Below are 14,858 nucleotides of genomic sequence, written 5' to 3'. Positions count from 1 at the left end.
CCCTTCCCCTAGTGCCACCCGCCCCCAGCCCGGGGGTGCGGCCCCCCGAGTTCCAGCCTCGGAACACACGGACCAGCTGACCCCAGAGAGGCGGGGCCAGAGACCGGCCGAGCTAATGGCGGCTCCGCCCATTACAGCCCCGGGGCCCAGGTCTCATCCCGCCCCCGCCCCCCCCGGCTCAGACATTCGGTTCCCCTTCGCCAGCCGGCCCAGCGGGTTCTGCCCAGCGACCGGTGACGGAGGCGGGGCTGCGCGCCGCTATTGGCGGGATGGTCCCCTCTCAGCCAATCCCTGCAGACTGGAGGCTCACACGGCCAGTAGCTGGGAGCTGGAGTCCGGTCTCAGCGCCCCGCGGGGTTCTCGGGTTGTGGGGCCGAGACCGGGCATGGCCCTGGCGCTGCGCCTGCTGCTGCTGGGGGCTGTAGCCCTGCCGGGGGGCCACTGCCGTGAGTATCGGGGGGAGACCCCGGGGAGGGGGGAGCTGGGTGTGGGGGGGGCAGTCGGGCTGGGGGGCGCAGGGAGGGGGAGCTGGGTGTCGGGGGACAGCCGGGGAGGGGGGAGCTGGGTGTGGGGGGCAGCCGGGCTGGGGGGTGCAGGGAGTTGTGTGTCGGGGGGGGGGCAGTCGGGCTGGGGGGCGCAGGAGGGGGGAGCTGGGTGTCGGGGGCAGTCGGGTTGGGGGGCGCAGGGAGAGGGGAGCTGGGTGTCGGGCAGCAGTCGGGCTGGGGGGTGCAGGGAGGGGGGAGCTGGGTGTGGGGGGGCAGTCGGGCTGGGGGCGCAGGGAGGGGGGAGCTGGGTGTGAGGGGGGCAGTCGGGCTGGGGGGCGCAGGGAGGGGGGAGCTGGGTGTGGGGGGGCAGTCGGGTTGGGGGCGCAGGGAGAGGGGAGCTGGGTGTCGGGGAGCAGTCGGGCTGGGGGGTGCAGGGAGGGGGGAGCTGGGTGTGGGGGGGCAGTCGGGTTGGGGGTGCAGGGAGGGGGGAGCTGGGTGTGGGGGGGCAGTTCTGGGCTCTGCTTTCAGAGGTGTCAGGATAACCACACCGCTCCCCCCACCCCCCAGCACTGAGCGATCACTGACATGGAACGGTGACGTTGCTATAGTGACTGGGGGGTCCTGGCCCCCTTGTGCCAGGTGCTGCCAGGGTCGCTGCTGGGACACTGTGTGTAGTGGGGTGCTGAGAGCCACCGAACTGTAACCCCTTCATCTAATGCCAACCTCACCCAGCCAGGGGATGAGGCTTCGTTGGGGCCAGAGCACCCATGGGTGCTGCACACACTGACAAGCCCGTCGCAGCCCCGTGAGGTGCTCAGACTGGGAAATCCCCGGGTCCAGGCAGTGCCCAGGGTGTTTCATTCCCCGCGTCTCAGGGCAGGGCGGAGCTTTCAGACATGATTCTTCCTGTTTGCAGAGCTCAGGTTGAGGGAGAGGGAGTAAATTAGACGACCCCCCCCACACACACACACACCCATAGACCAGGGTTAAATGAAGGGAAAAGGCTTCTTGGATCTCTGACCTTTCATGGCTCCCAGAAGGTTCTTCACGCTGGGTTTCACCCCAGTGCCTGGAACTCCTGAGTGTGGTTTGTCCTTGGCTACGTACGGCTAAATTGTGTCAGCACCAGTCCAGTTGTACTCCCAGTCAGCAATGGCAATGGGTTGTATCTGTAGTGGAAGAAGGTCGTTAGAGGTGTCATCCTAGAGAAGAGATGTTAACTCCCCTCTGTCTCTGGTGGTGTTTTAGCACCCCAGGGCGAGGGGAGATCTAGAACCCTGGATCTGTGATTAATCAGGTCTTAGTTTGGGTGCGAGCTCCCGTTGCAGAGCACAGAACAGCTGCTGCGTTTGTACTGTTAGGATCTCCCGTAGCTGCCGGATAAAGAGCTTCTGGATCCCAGTAGGATGGGGTGAGGAGAGGGGAAGGCACATCCTGCTTTTCCTGGCATGGACTTGAATTTCCCTTGTTCTCCATGAGGCAGCAGCTCAGACGCTGGGCAGCTCAGCAGCCCGTATTGATCCGGGTGAGGCTGCGGGGTGGATTTGGGGTTTGTTTAAAATGGCTTAAGGCTCAGTAACAGGTGTGGTTTGACCTAAACAGGGTTAGGCCCCAGTGCAGCCTGACCCTACTGGGTCATAGAAGATAAGGGTTGGAAGAGGGGAAAAGGACACTGCCCAACTTACTTGGGGTTTGCAAGAAGGCTGGCTAACCTAGTGAGGAGGGCTTTAAACTAGATTCGTTGGCGGGGGCGGGGGGTAAGGAGACCAAAGCCCTGAGGGAAGTGGGATACCAGGAGGAAGCACGAGCAGGAGAGCACAAGAGAGGAGGACTTGTGCTTCACACTGAGAAAGCAGGACGATTGGCGAGTTATCTTAAGTGCCTATACACAAATGCAAGAAGCCTGGGAAACAGGCAGGGAGAACTGGAAGTCACAATCATAGAATAGAATATCAGGGTTGGAAGGGACCTCAGGAGATCATCTAGTCCAACCCCCTGCTCAAAGCAGACCAATCCCCAGACAGATTTTTTTACCCCAGTTCCCTAAATGGCCCCCTCAAGGATTGAACTTGCAACCCTGGATTTAGCCTGGCACAGTCAAGGAATTATGATGTGATTGGAATAACAGAGACTTGGTGGGATAACACATGATTGGAGCACTGTCATGGATGGATATAAACTGTTCAGGAAGGACAGGCAGGGCAGAAAAGGTGGGGGAGTTGCATTGTATGTAAGAGAGCAATATGACTGCTCAGAGCTCCAGTATGAAACTGCAGATAAACCTGGGAGTCTCTGGATTCAGTTTAGAAGTGTGAGCAACAAGGGTGATGTCATGGTGGGAGTCTGCTATAGACCACCAGACCGGGGGATGAGGTGGATGAGGCTTTCTTCAGGCAACTACCAGAAGGTACTAGATCACAGGCCCTGGTTCTCATGTGGGACTTCAGTCACCCCGATATCTGCTGGCAGAGCAATACAGCAGTGCACAGACAATCCAGGAAGTTTTTAGAAAGTGTAGGGGACAATTTCCTGGTGCAAGTGCTGGAGGAACCAATTAGGGGCAGAGCTCTTCTTGACCTGCTGCTCACAAACAGGGAAGAATTAGTAGGGGAAGCAAAAGTGGATGGGAACCTGGGAGCAGTGACTATGAGATGGTCGAGTTCAGGATCCTGACACAAGGAAGAAAGGAGAGCAGCAGAATACAGACCCTGAACTTCAGAAAAGCAGACTTTGACTCCTTCAGGGAACTAATGGGCAAGGTCCCCTGGGAGACTAACATGAAGGGGAAAGGAATCCAGGAGAGCTGGCTACATTTTAAAGAATCCTTATTGAGGTTGCAGGAGCAAACCATCCCAATGTGCAGAAAGAATAGCAAATATGGCAGGCGACCAACTTGGCTTAACAGTGAAATCCTTGCTGATCTTAAACACAAAAAAGAAGCTTACAAGAAGTGGAAGATTGGACAAATGACCAGGGAGGAGTATAAAAATATTGCTCAGGCATGCAGGAGTGAAATCAGGAAGGCCAAATCACACTTGGAGTTGCAGATAGCAAGGGATGTTAAGAGTAACAAGAAGGGTTACTTTTACAGCTATGTTAGCAACAAGAAGAAGGTCAAGGAAAGTGTGGGCCCCTTACTGAATGGGGAGGCAACCTAGTGACAGAGGATGTGGAAAAAGCTAATGTACTCAATACTTTTTTTGCCTCTGTTTTCACGAACAAGGTCAGCTCCCAGACTACTGCACCAGGCAGCACTGTATAGGGAGGAGGTGATCAGCCCTCTGTGGAGAAAGAATTGGTTCAGGACTATTTATAAAAGCTGGACGAGCACAAGTCCATGGGGCCGGATGCACCGCATCCGAGGATGTTAAATGAGTTGGCTGATGTGATTGCAGAGCCATTGGCCATGATCTTTGAAAAATCATGGCAATCAGGGGAGGTCCCGGATGATTGGAAAAAAGCTAATGTAGTGCCCATCTTTAAAAAAGGGAAGAAGGAAGATCCGGGGAACTACAGGCCAATCAGCCTCACCTCAGTCCCTGGAAAAATCATGGAGCAGGTCCCTCAAGGAGTTAATTCTGAAGCATTTGGAGGAGAGGAAAGTAATCAGGAACAGTAGCATGGATTCGCCAAGGGCAAGTCATGCCTGACTAACCTAATTGCCTTCTATGATGAGTTAACTGGCTCTGTGGATGAGGGGAAAGCAGTGGACATGTTATTCTTTGACTTTAGGAAAGCTTTTCATACAGTCTCCCACAGTATTCTTGCCAGCAAGTTAAAGAAGAATGGGCTGGATGAATGGACTGTAAGGTGAATAGAAAGCTGGCTAGATCATCGGGCTCAACAGTGATCAATGGCTCCATGTCTAGTTAGCGGCCAGTATCAAGCGGAGTGCCCCAAGGGTCGGTCCTGGGGCCGGTTTTGTTCAACATCTTCATTAATGATCTGGAGGATGGCATGGATTGCACCCTCAGCAAGTTTGCAGATGACACTAAACTGGGAGGAGTGGTAGATACGCTGGAGGTAGGAATAGGATACAGAGGGACCTTGACAAATTAGAGGATTGGGCCAAAGGAAATCTAATGAGGTTCAGCAAAGACAAGTGCAGAGTCCTGCACTTAGGACGGAAGAATCCCATGCACTGCTACAGACTAGGGACCGATTTCCTACGCAGCAGTTCTGGGAAAAGGACCTAGGGGTTACAGCGGATGAGAAACTGGATATGAGTCAACAGTGTGCCCTTGTTAGCTTTTTTGGCAACATCCTTTTGGGTTGTATAAGTAGGAGCATTGCCAGCAGATCGTGGGACATCATCATTCCCCTCTATTCGGCATTGGTGAGGCCTCATCTGGAGTACTGTGTCCATTTTGGGGCCCCACATTACAAGAAGAATGTGGAAAAATTGGACAGAGTCCAACGGAGGCCAACAAAAATGATAAGGGGGCTGGAGTACATGACTTATGAGGAGAGGCTAAGGGAACTGGGCTTATTTAGTCTGCAGAAGAGAAGAATGGGGGGGATTTGATAGCTGCTTTCAACTACCTGAAAGGGGGTTCCAAAGAGGATGGATCTAGACTGTTCTCAGTGGTAGCAGATGACCAAACAAGGAGTAATGGTCTCAAGTTGCAGTGGGGGAGGTCTTGTTTGGATATTAGGAAAAACTTTTTCACTAGTAGGGTGGTAAAGCACTGGAATGGGTTACCTGGGGAGCTGGTGGAATCTCCATCCTTAGAAGGTTTTTAAGGCCCTTCTTGACAAATCCCTGGCTGGGATGATTTAGTTGGTGTTGGTCCTTCTTTGAGCAGGGCATTGGATTAGATGACCTCCCAGGTCTCCTCAAACCCTAAATTTCTATGATTCTATGATCTTACAAAACTGGGTGACTGGGCAATAAAATGGTACGTGAAATTCCGTGTGGATAAATGCAAAGTAATGCACATTTGAAAACATAATCCCAGTTTATACATATAAAGTGGTGGGATCTAAATTAGCTGTTACCACTCGAGAGATCTTGGAGTCATTGTGGATAGTTCTCTGAAAACATGCATTCAATGTGGAGTTTCAGAGGGGTAGCCATGTTAGTTTGTTTCTGCAAAAACAAAGGGGAGTCCCATGGCACCTTAAAGACTAACAAATTTATTTGGGCATAAGTTTTCGTGGGCTGGAACCCACTTTGTCAGATGCATACACGAAAGCTTAGTCTTAAGGTACCACAGGACTCCTCGTTTTTTCAATGCGCAGTGGCAATCAAACCAGCTAACAGAATGTTGAGAATCATTAGGAAAGTGATTGATAGTAAGACAGAAAATATCATATTGCCTCTATATAAATCCATGGTATGCCCACATCTTGAATACTGCATGCAGATGTAGTCATTCCATCAGAAAAAAGAAATATTGGAGTTGGAAAAAGTACAGAAAAGGGGAACAAAAATGGTTAGGGGTATGGAATGGCTGCTACATGAGGAGAGATTAATAAGACTGGAACTTTTCAGCTTGGAAAAGAGATGACGGGGGGGGGGGATATAATGAAAGTCTATAAAATCAAGACTAAGGCTTTGGTTTTTTTCCACAGAGGTTGCGGAAGTCATGGGATCTGTGACTTCCAGCAAACGCCATGACTTCAGAACACGGCGGCCGGAAGCTGTGCGGTCCCCCTGTCACCTGTAGCAGCCGGGAGCGGTGGGGCGGCCTCCGTGGGTTGTGGGGGAACCAACTGCTCCCAGTTGCTGTGGGTGGCAGGGGGACCCGGAGCTCTGAGTGGCCTGCAGTTGCCTAGCCCGTGGGTGGTGTGTGGGTCACGCAGCTGAGCTCCCCATTTTGCCATGGATATTTTTAGTAAAAGTCACGGATGGGTCACGGGCTTCCGTGAGCTTTTCTTCGTTGCCCAGGACCTGTCCAGGTCTTATACTACAAATATCCATGATAAAATCATAGTTTTAATCAAGACTGGTATGGAGAAAGTGAATACCGAAGTGTTATTTACCCCTTCGCATAACACAAGAACTAGGGGTCACCCAAATAAATTAATAGGCAGCAGGTCTAAAACAAACAAAAGGAAGTATTTCTTCACACAACACACAGTCAACCAGTGGAACTCCTTTCCAGAGGACGTTGTGAAGGTCAAGACTATAACAAGATTCAAAAAAGATCTAGCTAAGTTTATGGAGGATAGGTCCACCAATGGCTATTGGTCAGGATGGGCAGGGATGCTGTCCCTAGCCTCTGTTTGCCAGAAGCTGGGAATGGGCGACAGAGGATGGATCACTTGATGATTCCCTGTTCTGTTCATTCCCTCTGGGGCACTGGGCATTGGCCACTGTCAGAAGACAGGAGACTGGGCTAGATGCGCCTTTGGTCTGACCCAGTCTGGCTGTTCTTATGTTCTGAATAAATTACAGTAAATTCTGTGCACAGCCGGTGTCCTGGCTCCCACCTGTAGCTTGGACACATTCCCCTGCCCACCTTGCCTTCCCCAGCTTCAGCTCCTGCATCTCCTCTCCCCCAGTCCTCCTGCCCCACCCTCTCCCATAACACCCCCTTTCCTTTTCCCCACACCGCACTCCAGCCCTGCCCCTCCTCCTTGGCCCCCTCTCCTGCCTCACACTCCCCTGTACCCCCAGTACACTGTCCCCATATGCTCCCGTACTCCTCACATGCTCCAGCCCCCCTGTACCTCCCTACCCCTTCCTCTCCTCACTCCCCCTCCAGCCCTGCCTCCCTTTCTCCTTCTACCCCACCGTCTCTTTCTCCCCGGTCAGGCCGTTCTGTGAGCCCTTCCCCAGATCTCCCTCCCACAGGAGCCCTCCTAAGGGATGGCGCTGCCTCTCGCATATTGCCAGGGGCTCCTGGCAGGGTCTGGTTCGGTCTGACTCTCCCCTCCCCCAATCTCCCCCCTCAGGCCTGCACTCCAGGCGCATTTTGGACACTGTGGTGTCGGAGCCTGCCCCGGGGCTGCCCTGGTACAGCCGTGTTGTGTATGTGGACGATCAGCTCACCTATGTCTACACCAGTGGGACGAAGAGGGCGGAGCCCTACACACTGTGGATGGCGCAGAACGAGGGTTCGGAGTTCTGGGACGAGGTGACCTGGTGGGGACAGCGCTTCCACAAATGGTACAACGCGAGTCTGAACACCCTGAGTCAGCTCTACAACCGGACCGAGGGTGAGTGAAGGACACAACACGACCTAGGGATGCAGGGAAATGGGGTGGGGGTTGGGAGTGTGGTTGATGTAAACAGGGTGAAGGGACACCGGGATGTGTGTTGGGGATGGGGGGAGGGGACAGAGTCCGAAGGCGCATTTTCTCGCTGGAGTCAGTGTGAATGTGGGGGACAAAGGGATATGGGATGGGGGGAGGGGATGGAGGGTCCATGCGAAGGAGATTTTTTGACATCCTCCAAAGTGGGACTCTCAGATTGTCCCCTCCCCAAACAGCCCAGACTTCTGCTACCAGTCCCACTTGCAGCTGCCTCTGCTGCCCTTCGGGGGGCCCCCTCCCACCCCCGCCCTTTCCCAGACATATATTTCCCAGACAGAGTGGCAGAGGTGCAAAAGCCAGAAGTTCCCAGCAGACCCGGCTAGTCCGACCTCCTGGTGACGCAGGCCAGAGAATCGCACCCAGCGATTTCTGGACAGGGGGGTTTGTTCCTCTGGCTACAACAGTGACTCTGTCAGACCCTAGAGCTAGAACAGGGTTATGAGATGTCTTGTCTCAATTCCCAGATATCGAGTGATGGGGAACCCCAATATCGACAGCCCCAAGTGTTCAGACATCACGAGTCAGACCCCCAAAATCCTGAGTTTGGCTTAAGCGTTGTAAGTATTTTGGGAATAATACTGGAGCTTATTTTTATTTGCCCTCTGGTTTGAGCCCTTAGGGGACACATTTCTGGGGTTTTCCCTGCTGCTAGAAGGACTAGAAGTTACTGCTGTAAGAAAAGAGAGCTGAGACTTTCCCCTAATCCCATGAGTCCAGGAACTGGGGATTTATTAAAACCACCCACTATCATGAAACGCACAGTAAAGTCACAAGAGCAGGCAGTGCTGCATTCACCCCAGCCCTGGGGAGAAGCTGCTCACCAGTGAGCCTCCTTCATTGTTCACTTTGTCTTATTTCCAGAGTGAGTTTATCTCAGGTCAGACTCCGCAGAGTGTCATCAACTTTGGCTGGAGAGTTAGTGAGAGAATCAGCCCCTGCAACGTGCAGATTTCAGAGTAGCAGCCGTGTTAGTCTGTATCCGCAAAAAGAACAGGAGTACTTGTGGCACCTTAGAGACTAACAAATTTATTAGAGCATAAGCTTTCGTGGACTACAGCTAAATTTGTTAGTCTCTAAGGTGCCACAAGTACTCCTGTTCTTTTTGCAACGTGCAGAGACTCCCGGGCTGCCTTACTCCTGGCAGCACAAACCCAGCACGGAGCCCCCGGGGTCAGGCAGGTTCCCCTGCGCACTAACGATAGACGTGTACAGAGCCGTTCTTCCTGCTCAGTCCCTGATGTGGGGGGCTGTAGTCACCTGGCCAGGCCCCGATTGTGCTGTCTCACTTAGCACGGGAATGATCCATAAGCGTTCAGTGCCTGGCGCTGCTGAACTGTCCCTGGCAGGTGACGGTCTCTCTGACGTAATTGCTCCTCCCTTCCTGACAGGGGACTCGCAAGTGACAATCCCTGTTTTCCCCGTGTCAGTGGTACTGGCCTGTCACATTGGTGCTCACCCAGGAGTGTCCCCAGCCCCTTGTAGCACCTCCAATCCCTCCTGGCTCCCAGCACTGACAGCAGCAATGAGAACTAATTCCTGTCCTGCCCTGGACACCTGGGTTTCTGGTGGCCCTGCCCAGGACTAAGCGACAGCATGGAGGGTTGCCAAGTGTCTGCCCCCCAGCCCGCCCCCTCTGTAGCTAATTTAACCCTCTCCTGACTAGTCTCACCCATTGGTCCCCTGCTGCTGAGCCTGTCCAGCCTGATCTGTTCACACGGACACCAGCCTCCCCAGTGCTGAGAGAGAGGCTCTGCTCGCCTGTGCTGGGGAGCTGCTGTTCTGTTCCCACTGCCCCCTCCCCAAACCACTGTCCCTCCTGCCCTCCTCCCCCCATTTACCCCTCTTCCTCCCCCCGTCCTGGGGCTGCCAGATCGCCAGAGACTGTCCTGAGTCCTGCATCTTGACCACCAAGTGTTCTCTCTAGCTGTGTCTGCCTCCAACATGCACATGGGGGAATTCGGGGTCTGGTCCCTCTGAGACCTCATCGGTGCCCTGTCACGGAGTGTGGGGGAACTCAGGGCCCTGCACCCCCGGCTTCCTGCGATTCACCATGACTCTTAGTCAGCCAGTAAAGCAGAAGGTTTATTTAGATGACAGGGACACAGTCCAAGACAGGTCTTCCAGGCACAGACCACAGGATACCCCTCAGTTAGGTCCATCTTGGGGTCCTCAGGCACCCCAGCCCCCTTGGGAGGTCAGAGCCCTCTCTGCTTCCCAGCCACCTCACAAGCCAGCTTCCGAGACTCTCCTTCAGCGACCCCTCCCACAGCCTTTGTTCAGTTTCCCAGGCAAAGGTCTCACCTGGCCTCTAACCCCTTCCTGGGTTCTCATGTTACATGCTCAGGTATTCTCCGTTGGTCAGTCTCCCATCCCCCCATTGCAGACTATCCTAGCCACACTCCCCTGTCAGCAGTCACAGACCACATTAAGAACAGTCCCAGTTCGTCACATGCCCCACCCTGCTTATCCCTGTGGAGTGCAGCACGGAGGAGAAGAGGGGTGGGTGGGGAGGGCTGACCCACCCCACTCCTCTCGGGCACCTGGCTTGGGATCTCTGCGTGTCTGTGACCAGCCGCCCTGCATCTCTCCAGATTCTCAGTGGTTCTCTCAAAAAGAACAGGAGGACTTGTGGCACCTTAGAGACTAACAAATTTATTAGAGCATAAGCTTTCGTGGACTACAGCCCACTTCTTCCCTTTTCACCTCAGTTGTTTTCTCACTTTTTGACTTTAGTTGATTGGTATAAATCAGCAGTGTCCAATAGAAATTCGATGCTAGCCACACTGCTAGCCTCACTTGTGGTTTTGAATGTTTCTTATTAGCCACATTACAAAAAAGCCACATGCATTAGCCACAATTCAATAGCCTATTAGCCACCTGTGGCTAGTGGCGAACGTATTGGACACCACTGATATAAATAGTTAGTTGGACTCTTCTAGCAGAGTTTCTTCTGCTCCTGAAACTGGGCATGTCTCGGTCTCCGGGCTTCAAACCCGGTGCCTCCTGTAGCAAGCCCATGCCTTTGAGCGACCTGCACTCCAGCTGTCTAAAGTGCTTGGATGAGACTCCTATTGCGGATCGCTGTCAGCTCTTCCACCAGTTCAGTCCACATCTGAAAAAGGACAGGGAGGCCAGGCTGAAGTTGTGACGCGTTTGGTCACAGAGACTCCCCTTGAGACTGTCACTCCATGTCCTGGGATACCACTGAGAACAACCCTCCTACCCGAACAGGTTTCCCTCCACTCCCGTCTTGCTGAGTTAGACACACCAGTCACCTCCAGCACAGACACAGAGGTTGGGCCACAGAAACAGTTTCACTCAGCCCAGGGGCTTCTCAGTTAACAGGGACTTTCCCAGCACTCAGTATTCAACCTTTTAGGAGCCCAAACCCCAAATAAATCCCTTTTACTCTGTATAAAGCTTATACAGGATAAATTCCTAAATTGTCCACCCTCTATAACACTGATAGAGAGAGATGCACAACTGTTTGCTCCCCCAGGTATTAATCACTTACTCTGGGTTTATTAATAAACAAAAGTGTTTTTATTAAGTATAGAAAATAGGATTTAAGTGATTTCAAGTAATAGACAGAACAAAGTAAGTAACAGAGCAAATTGAAACAAAACACTCAAGTCTAAGCCTAATACATTAAGAAACTGATTACAGGAAATATATCATCCTCAAAGATGTTCCAATAAGTTTACTTCACAGACTGGACTCTTTCCTAGTCTGGGCCCAATCCTTTCCCCTGGTACAGTCTTTGTTAGATCCAGCAGACATCTCATTTGATAAGCAGGGGTTTTCTCATGACTGGCACCCCCTTTTATAACCTTGGCACAAGGTGGGAATCTTTTCTCTTTCTGGGTCCCTGCCCCTCTTGCTAAATGGAAAAGTACCAGATTTAAGATGGATTTCACTACCAGGTGACATGGTCAAGTCTCCATTCCTCCTTGGTTGGCCCCCATGTACACAGGAAGGCTTTCAGGTAAATAAATCATTTACCATCAATTGCCCTAATCAATAGGAGCCATCAAGTTCCCAATGCCCCATTGACGGCCCTCACCTGGTGTGACTACAACAGTGATACAAGTTTCATATTTCCCCAATTCCAGACATAGAAATAATACATGAAAACAAATAGGATGAACACACTCAGTAGATTACAAGCTTTCTAATGACATCATACAAGAGACGTTTTGCATAAAGCATATTCCAGTTACATCATATTCACATTCATAATCATATTTCCATAAAGTATGTGGAGTGCAACGTCACGATCCTTAATCCTGAGTGCCAAAGTGGGTCTCTGACCCATTCTAGACCTGCAACATCTCAAAGACTGAAGTTGTGCATTGTCTCCATCATTCCTTCCCTGGATGTAGGGGACTGGGACGCCACCCTCGATTTGAAAGATGCCTATTTCCACACCTCTATTTTCCGAGGCCACAGAAGGTTTCTTGGGATTGTTGTGAACCAGACTCATTGCCAGTTTACCATCCTCCCGTTCAGCCTGTCAGCAGCCTAATGGGTCTTTATGAAATGCTGGTAATAGTGGCAGCCTTCCTGAGAAGGTGAGGGGTGCATGTGTATCTGTACCTCAGTGACTGGCTGGTCAATGACCAGTCCAATCCCAGGTGAAAGCCAGCATCCACCTCGTCCAAACAACCTGGGCCTGCTGATAAACGAGCAGAAGCCAACACTCCTCGCGGCTCAGAGGATAGTGTTTATCGGAGCGTTGCTCAATTCTACCCAGGCCAGGGCCTTCCTCCCAGGAGCCCACTCAGGCTGTTGGGTCACATGGGTCGCGTGCCTATACGAGGTGTGGTATGCGAGGTTGCACCTCAGACCCCTACAGGCTTGGCTGGCCTCAGTGTACCAGCCAAACAGCCATCATTTGGACTCGGTGCTCACAGTGCCTGCCCATCTTTGGCACCTCACGACACAAGGTCAGTGGTCCCGGCAGCAACTCTTGCTATGGATAAACGTCAGAGAGCTCAGAGCGGTTGGCCTAGCATGTCAGGTGTTGTTACCCACCATCGCAAGCAAGGTGGTGCAAGTTCTTACAGACAATATGGCAGCCATGTTTTACATCAACAGGCAGAGAGCGGCCCGCTCTTCTCCCCACTGTGTCAGGAGGCCATTTGCTTGTGGGAGTTCTTCATAAAGCACTCAATCCACCTCAAAGCTTCTCCCCTTTCGGGAGCCCAGAACAAGCTGGCAACTCAGATCTTCTCACCATGAATAGTCCCTATGCCCCAACATAGCAAGGACCATTTTCCAGTGGTGGGTACTCCCCTCGTAGACCTGTTCACGACCAGACAGAACAGGAAATGTCAGCCGTTCTGCTGTCTGCGTGACTGCAACCCGGGCTCACTCACAGATGTCGTCTTACTCCCTTGGAGAAATCACCTGTTCTGCGCCTTTCCCCTCCCCCCCAATTCCTTTTGTGCACAAGATCTTGCTGAAGATCAAGAGCGAAGGTTATTCTCATAGCCTCAACCTGGCCACATCAGCACTAGTTTGGCTTATTTCTAGACCTGTCAGTAGCAACTCCAATGCCGCTCCCTCCCCTTCTGGACCTGGTCTCGCAAGATCGCGGCCAAATGCTCCATCTGCCTGACGGGTCCATGTTTAAACCTGCAGAACTGGCCTGTTCGGAGCAGGTCTGCTAGGTTTTGCTAGGCAGTAGGAATCCAATTACCAGAGTTACTTACCTTGCCAAGTGGAAGCGTTTCTCCATTTGGTCTACCCTGCAAGGCCTCTCACCGGGGTGCCAGAATCTCCCTATGAGTGTGGGGGGGCTACCGGTGCTGAAACTGTGACTCCGCCTCTTCCCCAATTCCCGTCCCCCCCACTTCACTTCTTCTCAGGCTCTGCCCACGCCTCCCCTTCCCCTCCCCCCGCTCTCACCTGCTGCTAAAGTGGCAGGGCCATGGCCCCTTGGTCCCCCTGTTCTGGCACCCCTGCCTCCTCACCCACTGAGTCATCTTTCAGATGAAGCAGATACTCCAGAACCGTCTGGGAACAGCCAGGTCTAGCGATTTCATCCGTTAAGGTACACCTAGGAGCGATCTCCGCATTCTACCCCTGCTGGGTGGTCAGTCAGGTTTTTCACATGAAATGTCCATTCCCTTCCTCGAGGGCTTTGAAAGGCTGTACCCACAAATCTGGGAACCCATCTGTGATAAATGAGTGGGGGTAGCACCCCAACCATTCAGTAGCTATAGAATCCTCCTTAGCAGCTGTACCCTAACTGCCTTACCTGTAAAGAGTTAAGAGGTAAGCTTAAAATGAGTTGGCACCTGACCAGGGGAACCAGTAAGGAAGCTGTACCCTCTCAAAGTGGGGAAAAGTGCTGGGTGTGTGGGTCTTTTGTTCTCTTGGCTGCAGAGGGACAGGGCAGTACTTATGCCGTAAAAAGCTCTGGGCCAGGTATGAAAAATCATCAGGATCATACCTAGAAACTACTCATTTGGAACCACCGATATGGAAGTTGTCAGGGTTCCCTCCCCACTCTAAACTCTAGGGTAAAGACGTGGGGACCCGCATGAAGAGCTCCTAAGCTTTTTCTACCAGCTTAGGTTAAAACCCCCAAGGTACAAAATTCCCTGCACCCTGAGAAATGCTTCTCTCACGGCCACCATCAAGTGTTTTAAACAGGAATCCGGGAAAGGAACCACTTGAAGTTCCCCTTCCCCCCCAAAATACCCTCTCAAGCCTGTACACCCCCTTTCCTGGGAAGCTTGAGAATAATCTCCTAACCAATTGGTTACACCGTGATCTAAAAACCCACTCCCGGGGTTTTAAAACCATAGAAAACAGTCAGGTTCTTAAAAGAAGGATTTTATTAAAACAAAGAAGGTAAAATCATCTCTGTAAAATCAGGATGGTAACTATTTTACAGGGTACTCAATTTCCAAACTCAGAGGGATTCCCCCTCTGGACAAAACCTTAAAGTTACAGAAAAAACAGGAATAACCCTTCCCTCTAACACAGGGAAAGCTCACCAAGCAAAACAAACAGAAACCTACTCTCAATGCTGACTAAACTTACTTTAGAAAAGTGAGGTTTGGTGAGAAGATGACTGGTTGAGGAGATTGATTTTCTGCAGGG

At 52.1% G+C, this 14,858-nt stretch overlaps 1 protein-coding gene across 1 annotated transcript in view; it reads left to right on the top strand.

Annotated features, from left to right (window-relative positions):
• The first annotated feature begins 229 nt into the window (after positions 1–229).
• LOC135978160 (class I histocompatibility antigen, F10 alpha chain-like) overlaps positions 230–14,858 on the top strand; it is a 28,224-nt gene continuing 13,595 nt past the window's right edge. Inside the window, exons 1-2 of the mRNA XM_065579200.1 lie at positions 230–446; positions 7,386–7,649. Coding sequence (XP_065435272.1) covers positions 386–446; positions 7,386–7,649 — 325 coding nt within the window. The 5' untranslated portion in view covers positions 230–385. The remainder of the gene's footprint in view (positions 447–7,385; positions 7,650–14,858) is intronic.

This window comes from Chrysemys picta, unplaced genomic scaffold (genome assembly GCF_011386835.1).
Source record: "Chrysemys picta bellii isolate R12L10 unplaced genomic scaffold, ASM1138683v2 scaf149, whole genome shotgun sequence".
NCBI lineage: Eukaryota > Metazoa > Chordata > Testudines > Emydidae > Chrysemys > Chrysemys picta.
Note: the sequence above shows the minus strand (reverse complement) of the source record. Positions and strands in the feature narration are given on the sequence as shown.